The sequence below is a fragment of the Pseudophryne corroboree genome, chromosome 1, assembly GCF_028390025.1.
Source record: "Pseudophryne corroboree isolate aPseCor3 chromosome 1, aPseCor3.hap2, whole genome shotgun sequence".
Classification (NCBI taxonomy): domain Eukaryota; kingdom Metazoa; phylum Chordata; class Amphibia; order Anura; family Myobatrachidae; genus Pseudophryne; species Pseudophryne corroboree.
This window is the reverse complement of record NC_086444.1, coordinates 566,121,979-566,137,625: the sequence shown is the minus strand read 5'-3', so window position 1 is coordinate 566,137,625 and position 15,647 is coordinate 566,121,979. Positions and strand designations below refer to the sequence as shown.

General features: G+C 42.2%; 1 protein-coding gene across 3 annotated transcripts in view; it reads left to right on the top strand.

Moving 5' to 3' along the window:
- The window catches only part of ADAMTSL1 (ADAMTS like 1), a 453,675-nt gene that overhangs the window by 341,561 nt on the left and 96,467 nt on the right, over positions 1-15,647 (top strand). For all 3 annotated transcript variants that reach the window (XM_063914179.1, XM_063914180.1, XM_063914181.1), the window contains exons 17-20: positions 4,795-4,974; positions 9,169-9,322; positions 10,194-11,322; positions 13,053-13,180. In XM_063914179.1, coding sequence (XP_063770249.1) covers positions 4,795-4,974; positions 9,169-9,322; positions 10,194-11,322; positions 13,053-13,180 — 1,591 coding nt within the window. The remainder of the gene's footprint in view (positions 1-4,794; positions 4,975-9,168; positions 9,323-10,193; positions 11,323-13,052; positions 13,181-15,647) is intronic.

The window sequence follows — 15,647 nt, the reverse complement described above, 5'->3', positions numbered from 1 at the left end:
GCACTATCTTGAGAAGTGATACAACAGCACGGCTGGATTCTGAATATTCCAAAGTCGCAGCTGGTTCCTACGACGCGTCTACTGTTCCTGGGTATGGTTCTGGACACAGAACAGGATAAAAAGGGTTTCTCCCGGTGGAGAATTCCAAGGAGTTGGCGTCTCTAGACGGAGACCTCCTAATACAAATACAGGTATCGGTGCATCTATGCACGCGAGCCTTGGGAAAGATGGTAGCTTCTTACGAAGAATTTCCATTCACCAAGTCCCATGCAAGGATCTTCCAGTGGGATCTGTTGGACAAGTGGTCTGGGTCACATCCTCAGATGCATCGGCGGATAACCCTGTCTCCAAGGGCCAGGGTGTCGCTGTGGTGGTGACTGCAGAGTGCTCATCTTCTAGGGGGCCGCAGATTCGGCATACAGGACTGGGTCCTGGTGACCACGGATGCCAGCCTTCAAGGCTGGAGGGCAGTCACACAGGGAAGAAACTTCCAAGGCCTATGGAAAGTCAGGAGACTTCCCTACACATAAATGTTCTGGAACTATGGGCCATTTACAATGCCCTAAGTCAGGCTAGACCCCTGCTTCAACACCGGCCGGTGCTGATCCAGTCAGACAACATCACGGCGGTCGCTCATGTAAACCGACAGGGCGGCACAAGAAGCAGGATGGTGATGGCAGAAGCCACAAGGATTCTCCGATGGGCGGAAAATCATGTGTTAGCACTGTCAGCAGTGTTCATTCCCGGAGTGGACAACTGAGAAGCAGACTTTCTCAGCAGACACGACCTCCACCCGAGAGAGTGGGGACTTCATCCAGAAGTCTTCCAAATGATTGTACACCGTGGGGAAAGGCCACAGGTGGACAGGATGGCGTCCCGCCTCAACAAAAAGCTACAAAGATATTGCGCCAGGTCAAGGGACCCTCAGGCGATAGCTGTGGACGCTCTGGTAACACTGTGGGTGTACCAGTCGGTGTATGTGTTCCCTTCTCTGCCTCTCATACCCAGGGTAATGAGAATAATAAGAAGGAGAGGAGTAAGAAGTTCCGGGTGGCCAAGAAGAGCTTGGTACCCAGAACTCCAAGAAATGATCTCAGAGGACCCATGGCCTCTGCCGCTCAGACAGGACCTGCTGCAGCAGGGGGCCTGTCTGTTCCAAGACGTACCGCGGCTGCGTTTGACGGCATGGCGGGTGAACGCCGGATCCTGAAGGAAAAGGGCATTCCGGAGGAAGTTATCCCTACGCTATTTAAAGCTAGGAAAGAAGTGAACGCAAACCATTATCACCGCATATGGCGGAAATAGGTTGCGTGCTGTGAGGCCAGTAAGGCCCCAAAGGAGGAATTTCAGCTAGGTCGCTTTCTGCACTTCCTACAAGTCAGAGGTGACTATGGGCCTAAAATTGGGTTCCATTAAGGCCCAGATTTCGGCTCTATCGATTTTCTTCCAAAATAGAACTGGCTGCACTGCCTGAAGTTCAGACTTTTGTTAAGGGAGTGCTGCATAGTCAGCCCCCGTTTGTGCCTCCAGTGGCACCGTGGGATCTCAACGTAGTGTTGGATTTCCTGAAGTCGCATTGAGTTGAGCCACTTAAATCCGTGGAGCTACAATACCTCACGTGGAAAGTGGTCATGCTGTGGGCCTTGGCGTCGGCCAGGCGTGTATCAGAATTGGGGGCTTTGTCAAAAGCCCTTATCTGTATTTTATATGGATAAGGCGGAATTGAGGACTCATTCCCAATTCCTTCCAAAGGTGGTAGCAGTTTTTCATGTGAACCAACCTATTGTGGTGCCTGCGGCTACTTGGGACTTGGAGGATTCCAAGTTTCTGGACGTAGTCAGGGCCCTGAAAAGTATATGTTTCCAGGACGGCTGGAGTCAGGAAAACTGACTCGCTATTTATCCTGTATGCACCCAACAAGCTGGGTGCTCCTGCTTCTAAGCAGACTATGGCTCGCTGGATCTGTAGCACGATTCAACTTGCACATTCTGCGGCTTGACTTCCGCACCCTAAATCTGTGAAAGCCCATTCCACGAGGAAAGTGGGCTCTTCTTGGGCGGGTGCCCGAGGGGTCTCGGCTTTACAAATTTGCCGAGCTGTTACTTGGTCGGGTTAAAACACTCTTGCAAGAGTCTACAAGTTTGATACCCTGGCTGAGGAGGACCTTGAGTTTGCTCATTCGGTGCTGCAGAGTCACCCGCACTCTCCCGCCCGTTTGGGAGCTTTGGTATAATCCCCATGGTCCTTACGGAGTCCCCAGCATCCACTTAGGACGTTAGAGAAAATAAGATTTTACTCACCGGTAAATCTATTTCTCGTAGTCCGTATGGATGCTGGGCGCCCATCCCAAGTGCGGATTGTCTGCAATACTTGTATATAGTTATTGCCTAACTAAAGGGTTATTGTTGAGCCATCTGTTGAGAGGCTCAGTTGTTATCATACTGTTAACTGGGTATAGTATCACGAGTTATACGGTGTGATTGGTGTGGCTGGTATGAGTCTTACCCGGGATTCAAAATCCTTCCTTATTGTGTCAGCTCTTCCGGGCACAGTATCCTAACTGAGGTCTGGAGGAGGGTCTTAGTGGGAGGAGCCAGTGCACACCAGGTAGTCCTAAAGCTTTCTTTAGTTGTGCCCAGTCTCCTGCGGAGCCGCTAATCCCCATGGTCCTTACGGAGTCCCCAGTATCCACTACGGACTACGAGAAATAGATTTACCGGTGAGTAAAATCTTATTTTCTTTTGGATATGTCCAGTGGCGTATCTGGATTGATAACCAGCCATGGAAATTTATGGAAGCAGCTCTAATGGGGTGGGGTCTGTTGAGGATGTGCTGGATCCCTCCTCATAGGGCCTGATACTGAGTTGGATGCAAGAAATACAAGAACCACATATTGTACCTTACTCAAGAGTTGGACACAAACATAATGTATTCTGAGTTGAAAGCAGAAGTTATTTTTGTAAAACTACATTGGTCACAGTTCATGTCAACACCCCCACAACATGCCCTTACTGTATTCTGGCCACACCTACACTTAGGGGCCTATTCAATTAGTGTCGGAAATTCCGACAAGCCAGAAAAACAGCACTTTTCGACTTTTTTAGGTCAAATCTGGATTTGACCTATTCAATTCCAGTGCCATTTTTCCAACTTATTGGAAATTCCAACATGTCGGAAAAACAGGTGGATCGGCGAATTCGCCCACCGATACACCTGTTTTGTTGAATTTGCGGGCATTTCCAACAGGTTTTTGGCCCATTTTTCGACAATGCCAATTCGACTTTAAAAAAGGAAATGCCCACAAATTGAATAGTGAAGTGTCGGATCCTCTCGTTTGAGAGCATCCAACACTAATTGAATATAACCCTTAACCTCCAACCTCCTACCCAGCCTCCTTGTCATAAGATAAAAAGATGCATTGTGAAAAGACAAGCATGCGCACAAAAATAGCATTTTGCGTGCAATAAAAGCCGCAATATTTACTATATGCCTGACTATGAATGAGGTGCATTGTGCGAAGTGGCATATAACACATAGAGAAAGGCTGCTCCTTTTATGATTATACTAATGTAGACCCACATTGATTACTACACTCATTTTAATAGTGATGAGTAAAGGAATTCACTTTGGAAAGTAAGGCACACCTAGATTTGATATATGTTACAAACAGGGCCGGTTCTAGACCTTGTGGCGCCCAGGGCTAAAGTCCCCCCCAACAGGCAAAACAGGGTTAGTGCGCGCCGTAGGCATGCGTAAAAAAATAGGGTGTGGCTTCATAGGGAAGGGGCGTGGCCACAGTTATGCCCCCTGTAGTTGTGCCCCCAGTAGAGTTGTGCCCTTGTAGTTGTGTCCCCAGTAGAGTTGTGCCCCCTGTAGTTTTGCCTCCTGTAGCTGTGCCCCCAGTAGAGTTGTGCCCACTGTAGTTTTGCCCCCATAGAGCTGTGCCCCCAGTAATTGTGCCCCCTGTAGTTTTGCCCCTAGTAGCGCCGCTTACATACACAAAAAAAATGCTCACCAGCCCCGCTCCTGCTTCCCGACCACTGCTGCTGTTTCTGGCCGCCCGCTCCTCGGATCTATGGGAGATCTCTCCCATAGCGCCACACAGACACTAGAGGTCAATTTAGACCTCTAGCGTCTGCGGCCGCTCCCACAATGCCGTGCGGTGCGTGATGACGTCAGGCGCACCGTGCGGCAGCATACGGTAGGGTCAGGCGGCGCCCTTAAGGATGCGGCGTCCCGGGCAAAAATCCTGTTTGCCTGCGGCAACAGCCACTCCTGGTTACAAAGAATGTGATAAAAATCGAAATGCATTACAGATAGCTACTCTAACATATCTTTCTTAATCCTTTATACCTAGAAATACGTCTTCCCCAAACAAAGACCTGTACTGTAAAATTACCAGCCGAGATATATTATCTACACCTTATGCAGCATTTGTCCCAAACTGAATCATCTTCATTTATATAGCTGGTTACGCTTTCCATTACTCGTAATTCAGGAGCTCATGCTGTTTGGCCATGTCAATTTTTCATATATTTGTCTCCAAAAAAAAGTCACACTGCTCTCCTAGGAAATTAAATATATATAATGCACACCCCTATAAACACAAACATTAAATGTAAAAACATATAATATGATTATGGATATGGTTATGATGTAATCTCTAAGGCGTAGACAAAACCTGAGAAAAACTGGTTAGAAATTAGTAAAAATTTGTGCAGATTTCCTAAGTACAAAACAATAACTATGCTTTTATAGAGTTGTTTCATAGCAGTGTCTCCTCTATCCTTGCAGTGCTCTCAGTCATGTGGTGGGGGGATACAGACGCGAGATGTCCTCTGCAAGCAAAGGCTGTCCGATGGCAGCATCCTGGAACTGCCGGAAACATTTTGCTTATCTGTGAAACCACTATCTCAGGAGTTATGTCAGAATGAAGACTGCCCAGTGGAGTGGCATTTGACTGACTGGTCTCAGGTATATTGTGCTTCATATGTAAGATATGGGTGTGGGATGATAGATAGACAGTGTCTAGTTAGACAGTCAATAGATAGACATCACATGTTAGACAGTCAAAAGGTCGACATGGTCCAAAGGTAGACATGAAAAAATAGACAGTACAAAAGGTTGACAGGGTCAAAAGGTCGACATGAAAATGGTTGACATAAAAAAGATGGACACCATTTTTTTGGGTGGGGGGGGTTATGTGGATAGGTTTGTCATCTGGGACCCTCAGTTGTAGAAAGGCATACCCTCGCGGGGCTCACTTCGGGCTCGGTGGCTCACTACACTCGCCACAAGGTTTAGAAACAACTCTATGCTGACATGGATAGAGAAGGTATGAAAAAGTCCGGAAACATGTAAAAAAAATTAAAAATCTATGTCTACCTTTTGTACGTCGACCATTTTCATGTCGACATTTTGACTTTCTACCTTTTGCACTATCTTTTTCATGTTGACCATTTGACCCTGTCGACCTAATGTCTGTCTAACATATGGTGTGTATCCATTGACTGTCTAACTAGAGTACTAGACACTGTCTATCTATCATCCGGATACAGTAAGATATGCCCTATGTCATATGTCTTGTGTCAGTTACTGTATTTTAATTTTCACAGACCTAAGGACAGTGTACGTTTATGGCATACTTGCCTACAGTTGCAGAAGCATTTCAGGAAGATTGTGATGCAACATCTACGAGCACAGTGTTATAGGCCCTACACACATGCCGATATCACTGCACGATATGAACGATCTCGTTCATTAATGAACGAGATAATGTTCATATCGTGCAGTGTGGAGTCACCAGCGATGAACGATGCGCGGCCCCGCGCTCGTTCATCGCTGGTGACATGTCGGCTGTGCATGCAGGCCAATATGGACGAGATCGTCCATATTTGCCTGCACGTCTATGGAGCCGGGTGACGGGGGGAGTGAAGAAACTTCACTCCCCCCGTCACTGCCCCCCCGCCGCTGGGTCGCCCGTCGGCCGTATCGGCCGTCGGGCACCTCGGCGGCACATCGCCTAATGTGTAGGGCGCCTTAGAGTAGACGTGTAGTGCTCAGTGATGTTGCTCAGTACAATCTACATGTTAACGAAAACACACTGATACTTTTCAGGGCTTGTTCATGTATTGGCTTCTACTCAGAAACCAAAAGGCATGTAGCAATAGGGATCATTGGGGGAGATGTACTAAGCCATTCAGCTCCTGACTGCCATGTTACAAGCTGTGTTTGAAAAATGACTGGAGCTGATTTGTTGGTAGTTTATTTCTCTCATCTCTATCACTCTCCAGGGCTAAGTACATCTGCCCTGTTGTACCTTATAACCTGTACATGGGAGTGGCAATGATGATCCAGTTTGAGCATATATACAGTATCTGATTTATTTTTCCCAAGTACAGTATATAACAGCTACATAATGGGGATAAGGTACAATCAGGGAGAATGCTAGGCTTTTCAGGGAGTAAGGGAGATTGATGCTATGTCAGGGAATTTCCCTGACATTCAGGGAGAATTGGCAAGTATGGTTTATGGGCACAAGCATAATAGATATGAGACAAAACCCATCATAGAAGTATTGCTTACTCTCTGTTTCTGCTCTCTAACTGGACAATCACCATCGCTATTTACACAAAGCAGAAGTCTATATAGTTTCATATAGTCCAGAAACAGTGTGTACCCCATACACCTGGGCCTACGCAGTTTCACTAGTTCCAGATCACTCAAGCTGTCGGGTCTAGATCAGAAGCTCTAACAATATATAGGTTATTTATTTTATAAGACTGTAACACAGGCCCAACCTTGCTGCTTATTTTGACACTTACCCAGATCAGCACCTCCCTCAAATAAGTTTGATTCTACTCTCCTCTATCAAGTAATGGTGTAGTTAGTGTATGTAGATGCTAATACAAAGATAAGACCACACAGTCCAAAACTGGGCATATCTAGAACTTCACTGTTTCCTGTTGTTCCAAAATGAATTAGCACCCAATGATTATAGTAACAACATTGGGCACACATGAAGCTTTAAAATCAGACAATAGTTTTATAATATCACACATTAAGGCTCCCTAAGAGGAATAAGACTGTGTACAGTACCACTTCAGGGAACATAGAATAATGGTAACCGCAACTGTAATAAAATAGTTTAACTACTATATAATTACAGTTTTTAAGCCCCTGAATGGTCATTATTATACAGTGCATCCGGAAAGTATTTACAGCGCTTCACTTTTTCCACATTTTGTTATGTTACAGCCTTGTTCTAAAATGGTATAAATTTATTTTTTCCCCTCAAAATTCTACACACAATACCCCATAATGACAATGTGAAAAAGTTTTTTTTAGATTTTTTTTCACATTTATTAAAAATAAAAAACTAAGAAATAACATGTACATACAGTAAGTATTCACAGCCTTTGCCATGAAGCTCAAAATTGAGCTCAGGTGCATTCTGTTTCCACTGATCATCCTTGAGATGACCCTACAGCTTAATTGGAGTCTACCTGTGGTAAGTTCAGTTGATTGGACATGATTTGGAAAGGCACACACCTGTCTATATAAGTTCCCACACTTGATAGTGCATGTCTGAGCACAAACCATGCATAAAGTCAAAGGAATTGTCTGTAGACCTCCGAGACAGGATTGTTTCGAAACACAAATCTAGGGAAGGGTACAGAAAAATATCTGCTGCATTGAAGGTCCCAATGAGCACAGTGGCCTCCATCATCCGTAAATGGAAGAAGATCGAAACCACCAGGACTCTTCCTAGAGCTGGCCGGCCGTCTAAACTGAGCGATCGGGGGAGAAGGGCCCTAGTCAGGGAGGTGACCAAGAACCCGATGGTCACTCTGTCACAGCTACAACATTCCTCTGTGGAGAGAGGAGAACCTTTCAGAAGGACAACCATCTCTACAGCAATCCACCAATCAGGCCTGTGTTGTAGAGCGGGCAGACGGAAGCCACTCCTTAGTAAAAAGCACATGGCAGCCCGCCTGGAGTTTGCCAAAATGCAACTGAAGGACTCTCAGACCATGAGAAACAAAATTCTCTGGTCTGATGAGACAAAGATTGAACTCTTTGACGTGAATGCCAGATGTCATGTTTGGAGGAAACCAGGCACCGCTCATCACCAGGCCAATACCATCCCTACAGTGAAGCATGATGGTGGCAGCATTATGCTGTGGGAATGTTTTTCAGCATCAGGAACTGGGAGACTAGTGATGATAGAGGGAAAGATGAATGCAACAGTATACAGAGACATCCTGAGCGCTCTTGACCTCAGACCGGGGCAACGGTTCATCTTTTAGCAGGACAATGACCCTAAGCATACAGCCAAGATATCAAAGGAGTGGCTTCAGGACAACTCTGTGAATGTCCTTGAGTGGCCCAGCCAGAGCCCAGACTTGAATCCGATTGAACTCTCTGGAGAGATCTGAAAATGTCTGTGCACTGCCGCTTCTCATCTAACCTGATGGAGCTTGAGATGTGCTGCAAAGAGGAATGGGCAAAACTGCCCAAAGATAGGTGCGCCGAGCTTGTGGCATCATATTCAAAAATACTTGAGGCTGTAATTGCTGCCAAAGGTGCATCAACAAAGTATTGATCAAAGGCTGTGAATACTTATGTACATGTGATTTCTTAGTTTTTTTATTTTGAATAAATGTGCAAAAATCTCAAAAAAAACTTTTTCACGTTGTCATTATGGGGTATTGTGTGTAAAATTTTGAGGGAAAAAAATTGATTTATTCCATTTTGGAATAAGGCTGTAACATAACAAAATGTGGAAAAAGTCAAGCGATGTGACTATTTTCCAGATGCACTGTATAATATATTAACTTCCGAATAGGGGACTTGAATACATATAGCTTTTCAAATCATCAGTTCATTGAGAAGGTTTAATCGACAAATACTGTGGGTGACTAGCTATAGCCACACAATTTCTTACTAGTTACATTTGGATTCAAATATAATATAAAATTATCAAGTGATTACTAAAATAATATTATAGAAGAACTCCTACTACAGGGAATATTATTGTCCAAACATATTTGTTAATTTGTTAAGCTAATCAGTTGTCATATCCAAAGTCAATTGTATTCTCAGAAGATGGAGACTCCTTTTAATTAGCAAAAATTTAAATTTTCATAATCACTTATTAAATTCTAGTGTTCAGTTTCGTGTGGAGAAGGGACACAGATCCAAGGTGCTGTTTGTAGGAAGAAGGTGAAAACTGGAGAATACGTCTTGGTGAATTCCTCTTTGTGTGCAGACTCAGTCCTTCATCAGATGACGCGACCTTGCTCACTAGCAGCATGCACAAGTAATAACAATGTTTTGTTACTTGTTTTTTTTTTTTCAGGATTAAGTTCTCTGTCATCTTGAAAATATTTTGTATTGTTTTATAATCACTGCAACATTATATTTTTACATGTTTTATATATTAGAGCCATGATAACACTGTTAACTGCCAAGGGTGTTCCTATCTTAATAAATGATATCTAGTTGATGAAGTTGCATTCTAAATCCAGCTGACAGATGAAATTTATGTATCACTGCGATGTTATTTCACCCCACAATAGCTAATCTGCTCTATGTAATATTGCTTATTCCTGTTATGTGGTCAGAATGGATTACCTATGTTGTAGATTTAATTAACACAATTTGTCAGATAGAGGTGCTCTGAGTTTCACTCCTGTGTGTGCAGTCTTCATCTGACTATACTATAGAGCACTATAGGCATAGATAGTTAAATCAAAATAACTGAGGTACTGTACTAATTAAGTCACCTGTGTTTAAGTATGGGTATCCTTAAAACCTGGACTGTTAGTGTGCCTTGAGGACTGTGGTTGGGAACCCCTGGTCTAAGTTGACCACACAAGTGTGGGTTATACAATATACAGATCTAGTTGTTGGTCAAGCTGCTCTTAACGTACTGTATGTGATATCTTGAGGTTTAAAAAGGCTTTTCAGTGACAATAAAGAGTTTTTAACAGGCACAGCTCAGAAGAAAAAATTGTTACTGTCTAAAATTAACGTGAGAAACTTTGAAGTAGAAATATGATAATATATTTAGTCAGTGTGTTTACCTTTGAAATATTTAAAACTATTTTCTTGTTCTGATTGCTTTGCTTAATTCCTATCTATTTATTTTTTAAATATTCACTTAAAATCACTGCATTTTATGTTTTAAGGACCCAGGATTGGCCAGAAAACGAGCCCCCAGATTACAGGTCTCAGAAAAATGTATATACAGATCAAAAAGCAGAAGAAGTTGCAGTTTGTTGTTGGTGGATATGCTTACCTCCTACCAAAGACCTCACTTGTGCTTAGGTGTCCTGTACGGCAGTTCCGGAAACCCCAGATCATATGGGAAAAAGACGGGAAACATTTGATCAGCTCAGAGCACATTACTGTTGCACCACATGGATACATCAAAATTCATCACCTTAAACCTTCCGACACTGGAGTTTACACATGCATGGCTGGGCCTAGCCAAGAACATTTTGTCATCAAGCTTATTGGAGAGAATAATAAAATTATTTCCCAAGCTCCTAGAGTTAGAGAAGAAGGGACTGCTAAGAAAATGAGGAAGAATGATGGTTATAACCACCCGGAAAAGCAGCAGAGTGCAAATCTGTTTAACCGAAGCAAGACTGAAAAGCAATTGCAACTAACAGACCCTAGTAGTCGCTATGATAATATTATCTCACGCCTTTTGGCCCTAAAAGTTTGGTCTGATCATCATATGGATCCATCTGACCCTCAAGAATCTTTTGAAAGGAATATCTCTTCAGAGGAAGACCATGGTTTGGAGCACTCTTTACCTAACACTATTGTCACTGATGTTAAGCGCATAGATGACATAATTCGGTCATTGTCTCAGCAACCTGTTGAACTGAATGACAACAACAGCAGACACCTTTTATTGCAGATGGCTCATGAGTTAACAAGGAGCCATCTAGAAAGCCACGAAGCACCTGTTTTCAAGACAGACCATAAACAGATTAGTCCTGGAACTTCAGAACATTCATTGTACAAACCTGTTTCTAGTTTTTCTAGTTCCAGGTCTTCATCCATGGAAGCTGAAGCTTTGGAGCCCCATGAAAGACTCCCAGCCCATTCTCTCAGGAAGCCAGTCATTCTAAGAAAGATATCGGCAGCCCAGCATTTTTCAGCGTCTGAGGTTGTTACTCATATTGGACAGACGGTAGCACTGGCTAGTGGAACACTCAGTGTATTGCTTCATTGTGAAGCTGGTGGAAACCCTAAACCACTTATCAGCTGGGCCAAAAATGGAGAGGAAGTTAAATACAGTAACAGGTAACAACATGGGTTAGAAGAAAAATCTAATTAGCATACTGCATTATGCTGTTCATATTATAATAGCATTTAATAATAAATAATGTTGCAGTTTTTTTCATTTACTTACATCATGTCTATATATATTTTATGCTGTTTTTTTACATAAATACAGGTTGAGTCTCCCTTATCCAAAATGCTTGGGACCAGAGGTACTTTGGATATGGGATTTTTCCGTATTTTGGAATAATTGCTTACCATAGTGAGATATCATGGTGATGGGACCTAAATCTAAGCACAGAATGCATTTATGTTTCATATACACCTTATACACACAGCCTGAAGGTCATTTTAGCCAATATTTTTTATAACTTTGTGCATTAAACAAAGTGTGTCTACATTCACACAATTCATTTATGTTTCATATACACCTTATACACACAGCCTGAAGGTAATTTAATACAATATTTTTAATAACTTTGTGTATTAAACAAAGTTTGTGTACATTGAGCCATCAGAAAACAAAGGTTTCACTATCTCACTCTCACTCAAAAAAGTCCGTATTTCGGAATATTCCGTATTTCGGAATATATGGATATGGGATACTCAACCTGTAACAAGAATACTACTTAAAAAAGCAGCCTAATGTAAAAATATCTATCTGGTTAATAGTAGTTCTATCTCTTATGAAGTACTTCAGTCATTTTCATATTTTACTGGCAGAACCAAGTGCCATGTGTCTAGTCGGTATCCGGTCCTTAGGTCGACCACTATTGGTCGACATGCATTAGGTCATTAAGTCGGCATGGACTATAGGTCAACATGGTCACTAGGTCGACATGGAAAAGGTCAACATGAGTTTTTACATTTTTAATTTTTTTGAGCTTTTTCATACTTTACGATCCACGTGGACTACAACTGGGAAGGTAACCTGTGTCGAGCGCAGTGATAGCGGAGCAATGCACCTTGCTTCGCTCGCCATGCACAGTGGGGTTCCCGGTCACTTTACAAAGAAAACGTCACAAAAAAAACCTTAAAAAACTCATGTCGACCTTTTTCCATGTCTACCTTGTTTATGTAGACCTAGTGACTATGATGACCTATTTCAGGTGTCGATCTAGTCACTGTTGACCAATTGTGGCTGACCTAGTTACTGTCTATGCTATGATCATCACCCGTCTAGTCAATCCCTATCATAAAATATAACAACAGTTCCTTGTCATAAACTAGAACTATACAAGAACACTGAGTGACCATACATACATACATACATACATACATACATACATTTCATTGTGTAGTTAGAAAAATGTGAAATGTAAACAGACAGGGGATTTAATTTATTTTTTCAAGCAGATTCAGTACTATTTTCCCATAGGTAATAATGAAACTTGCCAATTTAAAACATGGCTTGTTCATTTAAGAGACTCAGGCTGCGGCAGTAAAATATGTAACTGTAGCACAGTTTACTAAATTGAGCTTTTTATTGCATTGCACTGTGATGTAATGATTTGACAACTTGTCTTTTTAGGGATTATTAAGGACAATTTTATTTCTTACTGCTACAGTGGTGACATACTGTGCTGCAGCTTAGTCCCAGTGCAGAATAGTATAGGTATTAGCAAAATATAATACTGTATAGTCAGTGTGGAAACAATAAGGAGGCTGTTTCAAATGTATGTCCATAGTGAACTGTCAGAATGTAATTACTTATTATTTGTATTTCTTTAACAAATTATATATTTAAACAGGATACTCTTAAAATCAGATGATTCCCTGCAAATACTAGAGCCAGTTGAAGCTGACGTTGGATTCTATACCTGCAATGCCACCAACCCTTTAGGCTCTGCTTCAGTGTCTATTGCCATTACTCTAGCAGGTATGTTGCAGCTGGTGACCACTTTAGTGGATGTTGTTTATGTTGACTTATGTTTGAAGCTGGTACTATACAGAATATACACGGTCAAGTCACATTATTATGATCACCGCCTACATTTGACGTTGGCAGCACGTAGCCCATGAAGTACATCACGTGTCGTGCGCTGGCTTGGTGGGTATATAAGGTGTGCGATAGGCCTTCTGCACACAGATCACTCATTGCTGTCATGGGTAAAAGGAGCGGTTTATCTAGGTCGCAAAAAGGGATGATTGTCGGCTTCTGGGCCAAGGCTGGCAGTATTTCTGAAACAGCGCAGTTTGTGAACTGTTCACGTGCTGATGTGGTGAAGGTGTATCGTGACTGGACAAATGGCACCATTGCGAATAACCGACGTGGAAACTGCGGAGCACCATTTGCCATTGATGTGAGAGGTGATTGTCGGCTATGAAGGTGCGTGAGGGCCGACTGGCATGCTACAGTAGAGCAGCTCACTGTCAAAATGAACCTGTGCCAACCTACCAGCACCTTATTGAGTCACTCCCAGCCCGTCTAGCTGCTGTACATGCTGCACACGGCAGTTACTCTGGCTATTAGCTGGTGGTCATAATATTGTCACTCAGCCGTATAATAACTGAGGAAATAGGTCACGATGATGTCCTTTATTAAGCTAGCATATGGATCACATTGGAGCTATGTTGTACAGATAAACTTGTGTTGACTTTCTTCATTACCATGTTCTAATAATAATAACAACATTTATATAGCGCTCTTTCTCCTCTTAATAAAATCCCAATAATCCCAATTGGTTTTGCGATGCACATTATGCAACTGGACCAATCTGGTGTTTAGCATTTACTAAATTCTATTTCTGTGGAAATTGCTACTTCTGTTATCTGTGCAGAAACTGCCTCAACTGTAGAAGGTAAACTTTGCAGGGGGCTTTCCATTCTCGGTCATGGCCACAAAGTGTCTCCCAGAACAGTTGGGAGAAGATTCGGTTTTACTCGGTTCTCAAAACGGCATCTTATTGGCTCACGGATGTCACGTGTTTTGGATAGCCAATAAGATGCCGTTTTGAGAACCGAGTAAAACCGAGTAAAACCGAATCCGCTCATCACTAATTTAAACATAGTTTCTTTTACTGATCGCTCCTAGTGCTTGCCTTCTTCTTTCCTTCTCCCCTCAATTTCCATGTTCATACCATGCAGTGATGGCAGTTAGACAATTATAGCACTTGATAGGTGAACAACAAGGAATTTATAGGGTCAGTGGGTATTAAATAAACACTGTAGGTGATATCTCTTGTGGCCACTCTGTTAGTGGTTCCTTCTTTTCAGTTGTGTGATTACTCCTATAAGGAGCAACTGTGACAGTAGACGCCAGCTGTGGATCACTGAGCATGAAGACTATTCTTCCCCATTCATTTACACCTATTTTCATTATACCGCACAGTACAGTCAATTAAGGAAGTAAAGTAGACTAATGCCAGCAGGAGACAGAGCAATCAGAGAGTAAAACAGTTTTCTATCTTGCTTTATACTATGAGCTACAGAATAACTGGTGTATACTGTATAAGTGGCGAGTTTGACATTTCTCCTCTACCACAGTGCACAGCAATCTGATTTGCTTATACAGTAATCATATGTTTAAAATCATTACTGTATCAAATACCAGTTAAATTATAGCTACCTGCTCTGTGAAAGGCTAGTGTGTTGACATACTTGTTACCTGATAATGTTTCACATTACCTCTTGCCCTGCAGTTTGTGTCCTGTCCATTAGTTAAATGTCAACACATCTGGTTTTGGCGTTGCATATTTTAAGATTGCAACCATTTTCCAATTAAATTAGAATATAGTTACATTCTCCTAAGTTGAGGTGACTAACGCACGCTTGATTGCTAAACATTACAGTCTTATCCTGCAGTAATAGCATAAACACTTAACCCTGTCTGTCTTGATGCTTAAATCTGTGTCTGTCCTTGGCACACAAAAAAACAAAAACATCTGTTGTGAAATGCTTTATTTTAAGTAATGTTTCTAATGAAATGTGTGTGACTAGGCTCATTGATTTTTTTGTATGGATAGTTATCATGATTTTACACTTAGATCAAAATTACTAGCTTCAAGGGGGTTTTCTGGTCATTCCAACATGTAGAATTAAATCAGAACCATGTGTCAGTCATTTAATGAATATGATTCCGCCAACGTTTGGACAGCTACATATTGTCACATGTGTCATCAATAAAGTTCTGTAAACTTTATGCATGTGAATGATACACAATATCTAGGTGTCTGTGGATAAGGGACTCTCATCATGATAGTTCTGTGTTCATGTTTCTATAATAAATCTTCGTTTTGTGGCGCTGAAATGTTTTGTGGTAGTTCTGTGCCCTGAATATAAAAGAGGTCTCATGTTGCATATATGTATTACATATTAATAGCATGTGTCAGAAGTTATTGAATGCC